General features: G+C 34.6%; 1 protein-coding gene across 5 annotated transcripts in view; it reads right to left on the reverse strand.

The window, feature by feature from the left end:
* The window catches only part of ANO3 (anoctamin 3), a 469771-nt gene continuing 451753 nt past the window's right edge, over window positions 1-18018 (reverse strand). For all 5 annotated transcript variants that reach the window (XM_063728504.1, XM_024255829.3, XM_063728505.1 and 2 more), the window contains 4 exons: window positions 15429-15576; window positions 7104-7184; window positions 6828-6933; window positions 1-3030 (listed from right to left, as the gene is read on the reverse strand). In XM_063728504.1, coding sequence (XP_063584574.1) covers window positions 2848-3030; window positions 6828-6933; window positions 7104-7184; window positions 15429-15576 — 518 coding nt within the window. In that variant the 3' untranslated portion in view covers window positions 1-2847. The remainder of the gene's footprint in view (window positions 3031-6827; window positions 6934-7103; window positions 7185-15428; window positions 15577-18018) is intronic.

Consider the following 18018-nt stretch of genomic DNA (forward strand, 5'->3'; position numbering starts at 1 on the left):
TTCCATATCAAATAATAATTTATTGAGTGAAAAAGTTTTCTATTCATTCCATCATACAATAGATTGTGCTAAGAATCATTTTGGAAGAATGTGCAGCATTCAGAAGTTGTATTTCATCATGCAGTCACTCAGCAGCGTTTTATCTAAAAGTACGTGCACAGACTCAGACAATTACAAACTATTTCAGCCATGATCTACGGTGATTTTCCACACATTGTACAGTGAAAGCTCTTCAGCTTGGAACAATTTGTCAAGGCAGACTGCATGCACATATATATTAGTTATTTGCTTGAAAAGACAAGTTAGAATATGAAAATATATAAGCAGCATTCATGTAATACAGAATTCCTGAGAATAGTGTGTGCTATAAATCTTTGAGAAGTAATTTGTATTCATATAAAAACCATGATATAAAACATTTCTCTCAACTCAAACAGAGTGATCTAAAACTAACACACTGCAAGGGGCTGTCAGTATTTACTGTCAACAATGATGAAAGCATAACTAGATTCTATTGCACTGTTTCACAAAATAAACATTTCAGACAATTTTTTCTTTCTGTTTTTCACATCTGTTTCAAAAGTATCAGAGAAGGCATTTTATAAATCAATGTATTACAATTTTTAAATTAAAATATTTTTCTCTTTTCATATTTTTCTTTCTAGTTGATCAATATGGTTTTAAACCCTAATGGGACTATATAAAAACACGGAAAGGAAATACTTCTTAAGGATAGAGCTATCATTATTCTTTATACTACCGTCAGACAAATGTCGCCGTTCTGTGGCCCTAATTTGGAAAAGATGTTGGTTGATGTTATTATTAGGTAGAGAGAGTATTTATACTCAGGCAGGTGTATACATGTATCTAACAAAGAAAAAGAAATGCAGATGCTATAAAAATGGAGGAGTGTAAAAAAATCTCCCTTGTACTTAGTGGAATTAGTTGCTACGATTGCTACAAATAGGGAGGGGGAGCATGAGAACCTCTCTGGAATCTGAATGGAAGAGTCTCACATAACAAGGGCACGTGAGGGAAGTTCAGAGTCTGAGGCCCTTTCCTTTGCTCAGAATCAGAGGACAAGGAGGAAAGTGAATATGCTTGACAAAAACAATGAAACAGCTATCATCTATCCGCTTTTCTTCTGGAGAGAAAGAAGGAAAAGCTAACAAAACATTTTCAGTGTTAATATTTAGAAAATAGTTTCCTAGTAAGAGAAACATAATCTTACTAGAGAAATACTAGCATATATACGTAGTAGCTTTATTTCCATTGTGTTTGATCTGGTCTTTTATATGTTAGAAATAATGGTGCTTTGCTTGATTGGACAAATAATAACAACCATAGTAACCATAAATATGTATGTGTGCATATGTGTGATTTCCTTGTTTTGCAAAGAAACACCTTAATTTCTACCATACATTTACTTCAGCTCTTCTCTTTCTTCCTTTCCAACCTCCATAGCTTATGCCTCCTCTGAACTTTCTTGAGTGCCCCATCACTCCTGCCTCATCTGTCTGTGGAAAAGACATACTCATAGATACAGAGTTGACGTTGAAATAGAAATTCCACAACAAAGCAAAATTATGTCTTTTGTGATTAATTTGACTTTGTTTCTAGAGAGTTGTTAAAAATAAACCAATCAAAACTATCAAAGAAATAATAACATAAAACTCCCTTCAGTGATGAAAAAAGAAACTAAAACACAAATGTTTTTTCTTTTTTTTAGCAAATAATATAGATTTATATTCATGCATTATTTTCATTAGTTCATGAGTAAGAGTGCACATTGTTGAAAAAGCGTAAGTGTTGCAGAACATCTGGCCTCAGTTTTCCTGAATAAACATATTACAATAGCAAAAACTGGTGTCAGAGCTGCATAAACCACAACGTATACTATGTACTGTCAAGGTGCAAAGGGACAAGGAAAACCAACGTATTTACAGCATTTCAAGTTAATATTCCGTAAGAGTTGTAATAAATCATAGAGAAAAAAATTAAATATACTATAAAACAGCCTTCCACAATAAAGTATGGATTAGTTGTGTTCTAAACTATATAAGAATAGCCATTCATAGTTTGTAAGTATGTGGCTTTATTGGCATTTAGTACAAAAAATTGCAGTGCAACTGGCTCTGCCAGGGATAAAAGAAACTTGAAGTAGCCAATGTAATGGAATATTATTTCAATGAATGCTGTTCTTTTTGGAATCTTAGATTTTTGGTTTGACTACTAAATGTGATGTGGAACTCTTCAACTGCATAGTCAATGTAAAGCAGCATAAATCCCCTTTGGCACAGATCCATAATCTCAGCAAGAGACAAGGGCAATTCCTACCAACCTGTAAACTGAAGGGATGTAGAGTTCTGGCAGCCAAGGCAAGAATTTGTTTAAGTCATTTCTTATAAGTATCTGAACTCAACCATACTTTCCAAAGTCAAATTAGTATGTGAGTGAAGACTGCATGATATTTTAAGCCATGCCTGGCTTGTGAACATTTACATGGAAATCTGTCTTTCAAAACCTCACCACCCTCTTTCCCATTACACTGCAGTTGATGGAAGGCAGAGGTCTCCAAGCGTACATCTCCCTGAGACTGGTTCTGAGAATTACATCCTGGCTTCCTGCAATGTCAATCTAACCATTTTTAAGGTCGTCAAGTCATTGTTTTCTTCCCTACAAGCCTGGATATTTCAAATCCCAGAGATGGCTGTGATACATTTCCAAGTAGCATATTATACATGTGGTTTGCCAAGTATGCCTTCCTCCTAGATTTCACCTAGCATTCAAAGCTGCCATCATTTCTTCCCATTAATGTTATCACCCCTACTGGGTAACAGGTGTCAACTAAGGCCATTCATGGTGAACAGGCTGACCACTTTTTCTCCGTTGTTGTTGCAAATGTTCCAGTTCAGCCTCATACATCATTTCTTGAACTAAGTACTTCTCTCGTCGTATTCGGTCATGTAGACCCTTTGGTACATCTGGAATCAGGTATGCGATGAATGACTTAATCCCAAAAACAAGGTGCTGCAAATTTAAATGTGAAAAGTACAGTTTTCAAAGATTCTGAAATGCTAATGATAAAACAGTACAACAATGAGCAATGTTGCATTTGCCTTGAATCAATCATCAGAACTTAGTATGTACCATCTAGAATATTAATATTTTCAAAAATTATATTGAAAACACTACTGTTGCTTTCTTCCTTAAGACAAAACAAAGAATTATTTCCTCTTTTTGCTGCAACATGTTGATATCACTTTATAAGCACCGAGTAAATCTTAAATTCACTCCTATAAAATCTTTACATATTATGAAATATTGTGACATGAATTGTTACACACAGATGAGAAAGATCATATCCAGGGAGAACCCATGTCCAATAGATCATAACACATATCATGTAAACCACATAGAATGCAGTCTGCCTGTTATGCTAGCATTAGACTCAAACTCAAAAAATGCATTTTTCATGTCTATTAAGTTCATATATCATCATAGCTGCTTTAAATATTTTACCTTTATTACATAATTATTGTATGATAAAAAACAAATTACTTTTATTTTATTATTACTTCTTTGAGACAGCATCTCATTCTTTTGCTCAGATTGGAGTGCAGTGGCATATACACAGCTGACTGCAGCCTCCATCTCCTGGGTTTAAGCAATCCTCCTGCCTCAGACTCCCAAGTAGCTGGGAGTACAGTTGCCTGCCACTACACCTGGATAATTTTTTTAAAAAATTTTGTAGATACGAGGTCTCACCATGTTGCCTAGACTGGACTCGAGCTCCTGGGCTCAAGTTATCCTCCCACCTAGGCCTCCCAAAGTGCTGGGATTACAGGCGGGAGCCACTACACCTGGCCGATATTTTGAAAAATGAACTGACAAAAGTAATGCATTAAAAAAAAAGCAGGAATAAAACTCAAAGGCAGTATGTCTGTGGTTAGAAGTATACATGTTGAATGAGGCTGCTTGAATCTGAATCCTACGCTTATTAGGTGTTTATCCTCAGGCAAATCACCTATATTCTGTGTCATATCCCTAAAATGGTGATAATAGTAGTACCTCTTAAAGGTTGGCATAAGTATTAAATGAATATATATACACATACACACACATATACACATACACAATATACATATACGTGTGTGTGTATGCGTGGGTGTGTATATATATATATGTGTGTGTGTGTATGGCTCAAGGATTGCTTGTCATAGTGCGAGCCCCGCTTAAATATTACCTCCTGTTACTATAAACGCATCCTGTTTTTCCTATGAAGAAGAGTAGATCTTTCAATTTCTCAGAAAGGAAAAAACATGATACTAATAGAGTTAGCATAACCTGTGGAAAATAATACATTCCTAATGGATTCTTAGTAGATAATAGTCTATGAAGAATTCAAGGTAGTTTAACTGGGCTTATTATACGTGTCCCAAGAGACTGCACTGCAGAGTAGATTATAGTAAGGCAGGTCATATTTTTCCATATAAAAGCAAATAATCAGAAGTTTCTTTCTTGATAAAATATTTGATATTCACAGAAATATCCAGGAATGTGCCTCAAGGGTATAGGAATAAAATTCAAAACATTTGCTATAATTAAATTAGTAGCGATATGCTTCAAGTCCCTGAGCAAAAAATTTAGTATAGCTTTTTTTTTTTTTTTTTTTGATGGAGTTTCACTCTTGTTGCCTAGGCTACAGTGCAATGGCATGATCTCGGCTCACCACAACCTCCGCCTCCTGGGTTCAAGTGATTCTCCTGCCTCAACCTCCTGAGTAGCTGCGATTACAGGTATGCGCCACTACACCTGGCTAATTTTGTATTTTTAGTAGAGATGGGGTTTCTCCATGTTGGTCAGGCTGCTCTCGAACTCCTGACCTCAGGTGATCCACCTGCCGGGGCCTCCCAAAGTTCCGGGATTACAGGCGTGAGCCACCACACCTGGCCAAGTTAGTATAATTTTAATAACACTGACTATTAGAACTTAATGCAGAATTATTTTATAATTAAAAAGTTTATTCAACTCATTCTAAATGGCACTCTAAGGGGAAAATATTTAATAGAATAAAAGATATTCTCTTCAATAAATGGTGGAGGGAAAATTGGATATCTATGTGCACGAGAATGAAACTAGACCCCTATCTCTTACCAAATCCAGAAATAAAATCAAAATGGATTAAAGACAAGTGTAAGTCCTGAAACTATGAAACCACTAGAAGAAAAACACTGGGGAAATGCTTTAGGACATAGACCTGGGCAGAGATTTTTTTGGAGTAAGACCTCAAAAGCATGGGCAATAAAAACAAAAATAGACAAATGGGATCACATCAAGCTAAAAAGTTCCTGCATGGCAAATAAAAAAAATCTACAGAGTGAATAGACAACTGATAGAATGGGGAAAATATTTCCAAACTATCCACCTGACAAAGGATTAATACATTTGATGAAATATCATACAGAAGACAGAAAAAATGTTCTAAACGTGGATCAATCTCATGGCTAGCTCTCTATATATCTAAAAACAGTAAAATGGGTAAGGCACAAAATAAGTTTCATGAAACAATACCATTGAAGTAATTTTGAAAAAGAACACTCAAATTAATACTGTGTATTTTTTTTGTAAACAAACACATATGCAAGTAAATATGTGGAAGAATTTATACGGATGAAAAGGGAGTGGATGCTTTTGGAATGGGTGAGTAATGGAATTAGCAATGGTAAAAGAAGAAGAAAAAAATAGTGAAGAAATTACATGGATCAATGACAACAGTTTGCTTTGAATCCATGCATTCTATTAACTTTGTTCCTTTGAGCTCCAAAATAAGATGGGGGGAGAAGTGTAAATAAAAACACAATAGAAGTTTTTTAAATCACTGGGTTGGAAATATGCCTTAACTCTTATGGTAGACACTCTCACTTCATCAGGAGACATGTATATAGGCGCAAAGTCGTTAAATAACAGAATTTCAGTCCTGGATGATACCCTTAGGGGTAAGCATTTCATTTTAAAGATGAAGGATATTTCACTACCAAATTTGAAGTACTTTCTGGAGATCAGTTTAGAGGTATATTACCTTTAAAAATATTTGTTCCAAAAGTCTTAGTCGTGGCTACCTTTTCTCTGAATAAATTGGTGTGGCCATAAAAACAGATTCATTTAAGGTCTTTTTTATTGACCTTAGTGGTACCTCAGAGAGTAGATACTCAATATATCCCAGTGCTAAATTATTCACTGTATTGAAATAATTATATGCTAAACAAGGCAATAATACAATAGCTTCTGCCAAATTTCTTCACAGGATTACAATCAGATATTATTGTATGGATCTGATAATCAAAGTCTCTGAATTTTTAAATAAAATGTTCTCAAGCACAATTTATTGAACCATCCAGTGTTCCTTATACAAATATATAAGTGATCAACTGTAATTGGAATTGATTGTTCAGAAAATCAGTTTTTTCCATCCCGATGAATCGATGTGAATTCTTTTATCAGATGATGAAAATCATCCTTTCCTTTTTAAACTTGGTTACTAAAAGGCTCAAAAGTAGGAGGCTCAAAAGTTTTCAGCTCAACTGTGCAGTAGCTTTTTTTTTTAACGCTGATTTCCTGGTATTTAAATTAATGTACACTCTTACATTATTCAGTTCTTGTTTTTCTATACTTGTAATAATGCTTTCATTGTATTAAAGCCTTTTACGGGACCTACTTAAGTGTTTTTATGGAAGTCTGTGAGGAACTGATTTCAAAGAGGCAACTGATAAATCATTTAGAAAAGCATTTATCTATAGTAATTTTCATCTCAGCTTGTGACTAACCTCAAACACAATAATGAAGGCCAATCTAGCAGCAAGGATATGCCAGTATTGTAAAGTAAACTCATAGGGTTTGGAACTCCAAGGGGGGCCTCTGTAGTCTCTGTACCTGAAATCCACAAAAACAAAGAGAATGACAAATAGAGATCAAAGAGTGGAGGCCCGAATTTTCTTGATTTGCCAAAATGCCAAAATAACAGTTTAAGTGTGCTCATTAACATGCAGGGGGGAGTACATGGAATGGTGAAAGCAAGCAGGAAAGATAACTATTATAAGTACCTGCAATAACCAGATTTTCCCATACCAAGCTCACTCAGGTCAAAGAAGGATAGGCTATTGTTGACATATCCCTTTAAGCAACTGGGAGAAAAGAAAAATATCATGTGATTCAAAGATTCATACATTTCTAGCCTAATTATTTTACTACAAATGCCAGGATTTTACACATGTATTATTCTTTCCATTCTAATGATAAACTTTTAGCCACCAAGCTCTTTTATTCCATTCCCTAACTCTCATAATTGTACCTTAATGAGACAGATTCCTGCCCTGCCATTTTCTCCCAATAATTCCTATCTTGCCTTTTCATCTGGTTTATGTTTATTAAGTAGTTACTACACACTCGATATTTTGCTAATTACTTTCTATGCATTAAAACTCTATAAAATATGTTTTATAAATATGCATGCACATACTATTCAATTATAATTAAGTAGTTAATAAACATTGCCTATTTTTTACTTAAATTATTAAACATATATATTTATTCAAGACCTATGATTTGCTGGAAAAATTATCGATGCTTGGTACTTAACAGTGAACAAAACAGGCAAAAACCCCTATCCCTGTGTAGCTTACATTCTAGCAGGGTGGGAGAGGGGAGAGATATGCATACAATAAACATAATTAATAAGTAAATTGTATAGAATGTTAAAATGCAATAAGTGCTATGAAAATAAAAATGAAGTAATTCTTCCAGATGGGATATTGTTAAGTCAGCATTCCTATGGTAACAAAAATCAAGTTTTTAAAGACACTGAAGATGTATGGAAACAAGAACTAGATGAATGAATGTTCCAGAGAGAGAAAAGTCCTTCCTAGGGAAATTGGCAATCACCTACTCTTTCCCTTTCCTGGAGGCATTCATTTGTCAAATCTGGGTGAATACTAAGAATTAGGTTCAGCAAGTCAGAGTGTCTCTACCAAGGGCAATAGAAACCAATGAGTTTTACCAATTGCATGGGGCTGGCGTGACAGATTGGAAGGTACAGAAGCCTCAAATGCCTGGATGTTTTTCTCATGAGATATTTGCTAAGTTCTTGGGCAGCCTGGAAAGCTAGGGGTGGGAGTGAATTTGATTTTCAAAAGGCAGAATGAAATCTTCTAGAGTGTCACAGCACTTAAGAGAAAAAGGCCTTCTACAAATCCTGCTGCAAGAAGGAGGGGGCCTGCCACTAACACACAGCCTCTCAAAGTTTTGAGGCAGTGGGGGGCAGAAAGATAAGTTTAAATTTTCTATAGACCACAAATGAATCTCATGACCAAGTGGAGCTAATTTTCGCAATACAAGGTTTTTTCTATCATATAAAATCGCTCAGTGGAACTCACTACATTAACAGAACAAAAAGAAAATCATATGATCATATTAATAAACAAATGTTTTATAAAATTCAACCAGAGACATAATAAACACTATTCAACAAACCAAAAATCTGGTAGGATCTTAATCTGATGAAGAATATCTACATAAATACATATAGCTAATATCATATTTAACCGTGAAATGCTTCATATGTTGAACACTTTCTCCTGAAGTCAGGGAGAAGACAAATATTTCTCTTGTAACTATTTCTATTCAACATTGTCTACACAAGTAGAAGAAAAAGACATAACTGGAATTAACATAAAGAAACAATATATAAATATGACTTTATTCACATATGGCATAGTTATGTATATAGGAAATATAAAATAATCTAAAAACCATCTGAATTAATGAGTGAATTTAGCAAGGTCACTAGATAGATACAAGGTCAATATAGAAAAATATTTCTATATACTAGCAGCAAACAAAAGAAAATAAAATTTAAATAAATACTGTTTATAGTGACATTATAAATACCAAATATCTGGGCATAAATCTAAAAATGCCATATAGCACCTCTACACTGGGATCTAAACACAAACAACCAAACCACATGTCTCAGAGAATTCAATAAATGCTTAAATAAATGGAGTCAGCATGTTTAAAGATTGGTTGTTAAAATGTCAATTCTCTCAAATTTTTAAAAAATGGTAACTGAGAAATTGAATCTAAAGTTTATATGTAAATATAAAGAATCTATATTAGCAACATCAACGCTGAAGAAGAAAATGTACAGAAGATTACAGCACATAATATTGACTTACTGTAAAGCTACAGTAATTAAGACACTGTGATCTTCATACAAGGAAAGGCAATAGACCAATGAAGAGGAGATAGTTCAAAAACTGATCCACAAATACACATTCACCTGATTTATGACAAAAATGGCACTGCAATCCTTGGTGAAATAACTGTCTTTTCAACAAATGGTGCTGGAGAAATTGGATGTTCTTAAAGAAAGTAATGTAAAGCTTTGACCAACTCACAACATAATAGATTAGGCTAAGGGAAATTGCAATTAGGGGGTTAAAATTTCACATAGAGTCCTTCGGGTAGACTTTTTAAGGAAGATAACACGAGGAAAGATTAGGAGTTGAAAGAGGCAGCCACGAGGGTATCTGGGGATGGACAATTTCAAGCAGAAAAAGCAGAATCCTTGGCATGTACTGGAGACTGTGAGAGGGCAGTGGTGGTAGAAACAAAGGGAGGGAGGGAAATAATGTTGGAAAACGAGTTCAGAGAAGAAGCTCCCTTTGTATGAATTTAAGGAGGATTTTGGCTCTTAGTTAGAGTGAAATAAGAAGACACTACTGTATTTTGAGCACATGAATTACATGAATGAACTTAGGTTTTAAGTAAGATTATTCAAGGATCCAGGTGAGAGATGATAGTGCCTTGAGCTAGGTGGTGGCAGTGGAAGTGGTATGAAAAGGGGATGTTTAGAAAGCAGGGTCAACATGTTTTCCAGTGGATTGTGTGGGGCGTGAAATAAAAAAGTATTCAAGGCTGATTGCCAAGGATCATGGCCTGAGCCACTATAAATATGAAATTGCTGTTAACTGAGATGGGCAAGACTGAAGGTTAAGCAGGATTGGATAAAATTTGGACTTTAAATTCGGGCATGGCAAGTTTTAGATGTTTATTAGACAGGTAAGAGGAGATGCCAAGTAGACAGTGGAATATTCAAGGCTAGAATTCAGGTGTGAGCGTAGATCGATCCATGAAACTGAATTAGATGGTCAAGGAAATAAATAGAAATACAGAAGATAATAAGTCCATAGATTGAGCCCTTGGGGAACTTCAAAACTAAAGCTGAGAGATGAGAACTGGCAGACATGATTTGGCAGGTGTGGCTGGTGGGGTAGCAGGAAAACCAAACTTATGTGGCTTTCTGAAAGTCAAGTGAATAAAGTATATTAAGAAGGGAATGATCAATTATCAAATGCTGCTGAGAGGCCAAATGATGTGAGAACTGGAGTTGACAAGTGGGTTTGACAATGTGAAAGTCATCATGACATCTCGACGGAGCCATGGGGCATACACGTTATCTAAGAGAGTTTAAAAGGGAAGAAGAGAAGGGGAATTGGAGAACATAGGAACAGAAAACTCTTGGGATGTAGTTTTTGTTATAAATGGGAGCAAAGACATAAAGATGTAACTGGAAGGCAGCCGAGACAAGGGAGGACTTTATCTATTGACTAGAAGAATAAAAGCATGTTTCAATGTTAATGTGAAAAAGTAAATAGAGGCAAAATACATAATGTATGAGAAAAAGGGGTGAATTACTAGAATGATGGTCTCAGTAGGGAAAGAAGAAGAGATCCAGGGCACAAGTGGAGGAATTTTGCCTTCAATATGGGAGCACAGATGGTTCTATTTCTAGGAACTTGGAGGAGGCAGGCTATATGGGACACATACTGTAGGTAGGAAGATGTGATAATAGACGTCTGTGGAAGATCTTTTCTAATTGATTCAATTTTTCTTAAGTAGGAAGCAAGATCAGGTCAGAGTGAGAAGAGAAAAGGAGGTTCAGAAGGCTTGAGGAGCAAGGAGAAGGTATGACAAACTTCTCTATAAAAGTAGACGGGCAAGTGGACTAGGAAAATAAAATACGTTTGTCAGGTCCACACAAAGTATGTGACACAAATTTAAAGTGAAACTAGTCAGTGTGGTTGTTCGTTTTCCTTCATTCACATGCAGCTGCATGAGTGCAGTGCAGAGTAGACAAAGAGTCTGGAGAACCAACGATGTGATTCTGCAATTCCGTAACAAAGTGAATGGGGGCAAGGACCTGCGTATCCAAGGAAGTGGTTACGGTGATTGGGCAACTGGTTTGTAAGATGGTTAAGAATGGAAAAGAGGACATCAAAGGAAAGGGGGGGGCAAGAATGAGTTATTATGACCAATGCTTTAGAGATCCAGGTGAGTTCAAAGAATTGTTAAAATTAATTTTTACAACAACCTTAAAACATATGTATTTTATCTCCATCATAATGATTAAAGAATTGAAGTTTAAAGGGACTAAGTAACTTTCTCTAGGCCTATAATTCCAAAAACGTTTGGCCTCAGAACCCCTTTGCATTTAAAAAAATTATTGAGGATCTGAAGAAGCTTTTTTTCTTTTTTTCACAGAGATGTATCTATTGATATTTTAACATATTCGAAATTAAAGCTGAGAAGTTTAGAAGATGTCTATTACTTCATTTAAAAACAAAAATAATTTATATTAAGGTAAATTAATATAAATGACCTGTTTCTTAAAGAAAAATACCTATATTTTCCAAAAGAAAAACATAGTGAGAATGACATTACTTTAAATGTTTGCAAATCCCTTTAATGCCTGTTTTAACAGAAGACGGCTAGGTTCTCATATCTGGTTCTATATAAAATCTGTTGCAATATGTTGTTTTGGTTGAAGAATAAGTAGAAAATCTGGTCTCATATACTAAGACTATTTTAATAGTATTTGAAACAATTGTGGATATTTTTCATTGACATTCCATCAAAGCTCTACATGTGATACTTTCTAAGGTTTAGCTGCAATGTGGAATTTTAAACCATATCAATGACGTTTTCATTCTGTTACATTATTCATTCATGATTTTATAACATCAAATATGGGTTATTTGGAAAATATTCGTTCCTGGAACCATGCAGCTCTTCCAAATAATGACATATTTTTTACTATAGACCATGAAAAAACTCACAATTGTTAATATCACCATTTATTTCTATCAGAAAAAAATTATAAGCATTGGGAAGCTTTTAAGCTCAAAGTGGTAAATAAAAGTTATCCAAAATTATTAACTTTCACTTCAGTGCTTGAACTTTTTCAATGGCAATAAATATAGCAATTATTTTATTTAAAATGACAGGCTAGTAGTGAGCATTCTGTAAAAGACTGCTAAGTATCCAAGTCTGAATAATCATAGTTTGTCTGGCAATCATTACTTCATGTTGGAAAAAAGTTTGCTCAGTTTGTAACTCCAAAGATCACATGAGTATTTTTTTTTTTCTTTGAGACCACCATTACACTTTGGCATTCAGCAGAAAGTGGTTTATGCGCACTTCCTATTTTGTCACATAGAATATTTAAAAGGCATCTATTCAGTAGTGGAGATTTTATTAAATCAATAATTATTGCTGCTTCACTGAGGACACACTGAACTTCTTACTGAAATTTTTTATGTTGGCCAAATTATGGTGAGGAATACAATCACTAGTAATACTGTTTGGTGCCACTGCCTTTAGTTATGCAAAACTACCAGAAACTTTATTCAGCAATATTTTTAGATCACTAGGGAAAAGGTCAATATATGAAAAGGGCAAATGATATCTTAATTTCATTATAAAAATTGCATCGACTTCATGGACCCCTGAAGGAGATCTGCAGACCGCATGTTAAGAAGGACTGCCCTCTGAACCTAGATTCAAACACACATCTATCTGATTCTAAACCTTGAATTCTTAATTATAGAGCTATGCTGGCTTCATTCCATTCGTTGTCCATACTAGAACCAATAATTTATCATTTCACCTACTCTCTTGCCAATATCCTCCCCTCCCACTGCCATCTTGTTCTTCCGCCACCTTGCTCCGAAAATTTCCAATCTGAATGAATCTATCCCAATTTAGCTGCTAAGCATACATGGAAAATAAACAGGGTGCTCCTCTGAATGTGTGGTGTCAATGTAACATAAGCCCTCCACATCTTTGCTTGAAATTAGTCTATATTCCTAACCGATGAATATGGAGAAGATGTCGGGCGCTATCTACATGAAAGGCAGGCGCTATCTACATGAACGCAGAGTACTAGATACCCAGTCAATCTCATTTTCACCTGCCACTAGGTGGCAGTGAAGACACTGGCAAATAATGCTATGGAAGAGGGCTCCCTAACAAGCCCGTATATTTTAAATCCTTAACATCTGCTTCTAGATTATTTTGAATTAAGAAAAAACAGGGTTTTTAAAATTACTAATACAAAATCCCTCTTACACTTAAATAGTGCTTTAGAGTTCATAAGATCTTATCTCAGACATCATTTCTTAATCATAAGGGCTATGAACATTTTTTTTTTTTTTTTTGAGACGATATTTCGCCCTGTCGTCCAGGCTAGAGTGCAATAGCACGATCTTGGCTCACTGCAACCTCCGCCTCTCGGGTTCAAGCGATTCTCCTACCTCAGCCACCCGAGTAGCTGGGATTACAGGCGCCTGCCATCAAGCCCAGCTAATTTTTGTATTTTTAGTAGAGACGGGGTTTCACCATGTTGGCCAGCCTGGTCTCGAATTCCTGACCTTGTGATCTGCCCACCTAGGCCTCTCAAAGTGCTGGGATTACAGGCGTGAGCCACCGCTCCCGGCCGAACACTTATTATTATGAACCAACTAGGTCCAGATTAATGACATGCCTTTTACTAAAAAGCAGAATACAGGATAAGCATGTCTAAGTTTAGAACTACAGAAGTTTAATATTTACTCATTCTATATTGTTAAGGGTGGAAATAATTAAGAAAAGATTATCAAAAAAGTCAGATTCTATTGTTATATACCTTTAAAATGTGTACATGAATAGAATGCATCTGAAAAGATAGGTTCAAAATATTAGTAATATGTATTTCTGGAATGGAATTATAGTCTTGTTTTGTTTTTGCTAGGATTTTTATGGCTTTTTATTCTTCTGTATTTTCAATTATCTCTAAAATAAAGTAGACAATTTATTATAAAATTTAAAAAAAAGGCAAAGTTAGAACTTGAACCTAAAATGTCTGGCTTCAAGTTAAAATCCTTTGACAAGACCCCACGATATGCAATATATAAAGGAAATATCCATCCCTTTATCACCTATCTGAAAAAACTGAGACATTTATATCCAGAAAGGTATTTCATTGATCCGAGAAAACGTCAGTTCCTCAGCAGAGTTAACAGTGCATTTCCTCCTAGTCCAGGGCTCATCCTGTTGTGGCACATGTCCTGCATCCAGATCAGCTGCACACCCAAAGCTACTCCTGAAGGAAGTAGGAGAAGCAGCTTCTCCTGTCGCTTCTTCCACACCTAAGGCTGATCTCCAGCTACAGCTCTGTTTTATGTGCCTCCAACTCCTCTCTGTTCTTCAAATCCAATGCCCTCTTACATTTTTTCCCAATACCTTAAGTAAGGAAAGAGCTGAAAAAACCTGTATCACCTAAAGCAGTGGTTCTAAACTGGGTAACTTTGTCCCCCAGAGGAAATCTAGCAATGCCCAGAGATAATTATGGTTGCCACAACTTGGGGAATAGTGAGGTTACTATTGGTATCTACTGGGTGGTGACCAAGGGTGCTGCTAAACATCCTGCAATGTACAAGACAGCCCTCTGCCCTCCATGAAAAGACAGAATTACCTGATCTAAAACGTCAATAGTGCAGAGGCTGAGAAACTATGTTGCAAAGAGTGGATTTAAATTTTAAAAGAAAATACGTGGGAGACAGGATTTTTTGCATCCTTAAAACCCCTAGTTGTAAATTCCTTTTGAAAATCTCTAGTCATAGAGCTGACAGTTCCTTCAAGTTCTGCTTCTTGCCACAAACTAGCACTGCTCCATTCAGCAGTTTGATCAGTCAGTATAGGTTGCAATTTCCCCATCTATATGGTAAGAAGATTGCGTTCTTCTTACCATCTAGATGGGAAGAAGTTATTGTAAGATAACTTCTATTTACAGAATGTAACTTCTAAATGTATTTTTAATATTTTGATGTTTGTGATGCATTTCCAAGTAAAAACAGTAGACGGACTCTAAGATTATTTGCTATAACACTGTTGTCCTTTTTGCCTTGCTTGATTTCACCTAATAAACACATTATAAATGCAATGCTTAGAAACACCACCCTTAATGGTCACAGAACAAAACTTCCCAGTAAGATCCTATTTTAATTACAAATGTAAAACATATCAGGAGAATGTTTAAATTTAAACCTTACTTTTCACTTGGTTCTACATGATTTGCACAGGGGCCATATTTGTATTCATAAACAAAACGTGGGATGTAATCAGAAGTAATAGCAATTACAAATGCATTGGTGATCACAGCCAATATACCAATTCCTTCGAGAATTCCAAGCCAGATACCTGGTAAGAGAAAGATTAATCATCGTGAACAAAAATGAAGAAAATGAAAACCCTGTAATTAAACTCATTTTGGAAATAATGTTTTACTTATGTTGGGACCACAGCTCTGTCCACTATGTGCTTCCTTAGTATACTGTCTCAATACAGACATTATAGCTATTGAATACACTTTTTCCACAAAGAGAAGATAGATCTCATCTAGAAAGATTTAAAAATTGAAATGCCATTAGGACTAGGTTCATGTCTGCAACAATGAGACATGGCACAGGTGCACAGGTGCACAAGATATTTCAAAGTCTAATTTACAGAACTTGCTGAGGCAATAAAAATAGTACATAAGAAACTTCAAGTTCTGCATGGTTATGCACACTGTGAAATATCTGCATTCACTCTGGAGTTTGTCTTTATCTTTGTCAAATGTCTTTTTAAAGTAAAAATACAAAAAAAGCAAAACTAGTCTGGTGGTAAGACCTGAAAAGTTCTAGTAGACATTTTTTACTTCCTAGGAGGTCAATCTGGCGTCATGAAAATACATACACACAAAAAGCTTTTGAAGATGTATAGTATATAGAACTACTATACTATTCATTATAGTCAAAACTAATGTTTTCAGTGGGATTAAACTTAGTTTTAAAAATATGTATGAGAAAAAAATATCCTGGAAAAAATGCTCTACAGCACTCAAGGTGATAAACTTTCTTTCCTCCCACACTCGGCATTTCAAAATTTTTATAATGTGCTACATTGATTTGTAATTAAAAATAATAATTTAAAAACATGTTAAAGTTTACTTGATGAGGAGATCATAAGACAAGAAACCGATTAAAATCATATTTGAGTACATTAAAATTAAACATTTATTTTTACAAAAGTCACAATATTTAGGCAAAAGAAAATACTTTGGGAGAAACTATTTGGTTTACAAAAACTGACAAAGGGTTAACATGCCTAATATACAAAAAGATCCTAAAATGTTAATAAGATAAACCTAGAGAAAAATAGACAATAAAATGAGCAATTTGCTTTCTGAACTAAAATAACTGATAAAAAGAAGTTTAAATCACTAATATTCAGAGAAATGGCACTCAAAAATAAGATTTAAAAAAATCCAATAGATTGACAAAGATTTGAAAGTCTTACAAAATCTAATGCTATTTAGGGATTGTGGAAACAGAAACTCCTTTACAGTGTGGCTGAAAGTATGACTTGTTACAACATTTTTGGCAATTAATCTGATACATCTTAAAATTAAAATATGCATACATTTTAATCCTACGTATTGGGATCTATACTACAGATACACTTTATGCAAACACATATATAAATATATGATATGTACTACATATGTAATAACTATGTACATATTTATATTTATAGCTATGACTATGTCTATTCCTGCTTATAGTGGGAAATAAGTAAATGGTTATAAAATTTATGGTGTATCAGTATTATGAATATTACTATTCTATTAAAATAAATGAGATGAATATGTTTTGAGCCGGAGAATGTTCATGAAGGAAAAACAATGCAGAATTCTACATATGTGTACAAATATATTTTTTGTATATTTCTATGAGCAAGAAAAACAATGGCAAAGGATACATGCCAAGTTGAGAGCACTGATTCTCTGAGGTAGAGGATAAATATAAAGGTGAAAGATTACTAACTGTTTTCTTTATACACTTTCGTGTTGTCTGGCTTGAGCAAAGTAAAATCCAGTAGTTTAGAAAACACTTACCTATCTATGGGAAGGTATAGTAAATGCTAACTAAAGGTGAAATGGAAGTTTTTTAAAACTTATTTTCTAGATTTTCTTTAATGTGTTTATATTATTTTTATTTAATTTTAGGTTCCGGGGTATATGTGCAGGACGTGCAGTTTTGTTACAGAGGTAAACGTGTGCCATGGTGATTTGCTGCATCTATCAACCCATTATCCAGGTATTAAACCCAGCATGAATTAACTATTTTTCCTGATGCTCTCCCTCCCTCTGCCCCGCAAAGAGGCCCCAGTGTGTGTTGTTCCCCTCCTGTGTCTATATTGTTTAAATAATGAAATCAATAACATCATCAAATTTAAAGGACAGCAATAATTTTAGTTGCTTAAAATATGGAAACTCAAATTGCATTGTATTCAATCTTTTGAATAAGTATATTTTAAATAAACTTTGGTGACAGTATAATATATAAATGGGTAAAATTAATTGAAAGGATAACCTTGCAGTATTAGCCAGAAAATCTCCCCTCCCAAAAAAAGACATGTGGAGCTGCTTTCCAATATAGTTGGATTTTTTATTTAAAAACTATAGTTTATTAAAGCAGTATATGTAACAAGTAGTTCAATGGGAAAAGTGGATTATATAAATATAATTAAATTTATAGAGAATGTAGTATAAAATAATAGAAACAAGTTCAAAAATTGAATTATTTAATAAATGGTTTT

The sequence above is a fragment of the Pongo abelii genome, chromosome 9 (assembly GCF_028885655.2).
Source record: "Pongo abelii isolate AG06213 chromosome 9, NHGRI_mPonAbe1-v2.0_pri, whole genome shotgun sequence".
Taxonomy (NCBI): Eukaryota; Metazoa; Chordata; class Mammalia; order Primates; family Hominidae; genus Pongo; species Pongo abelii.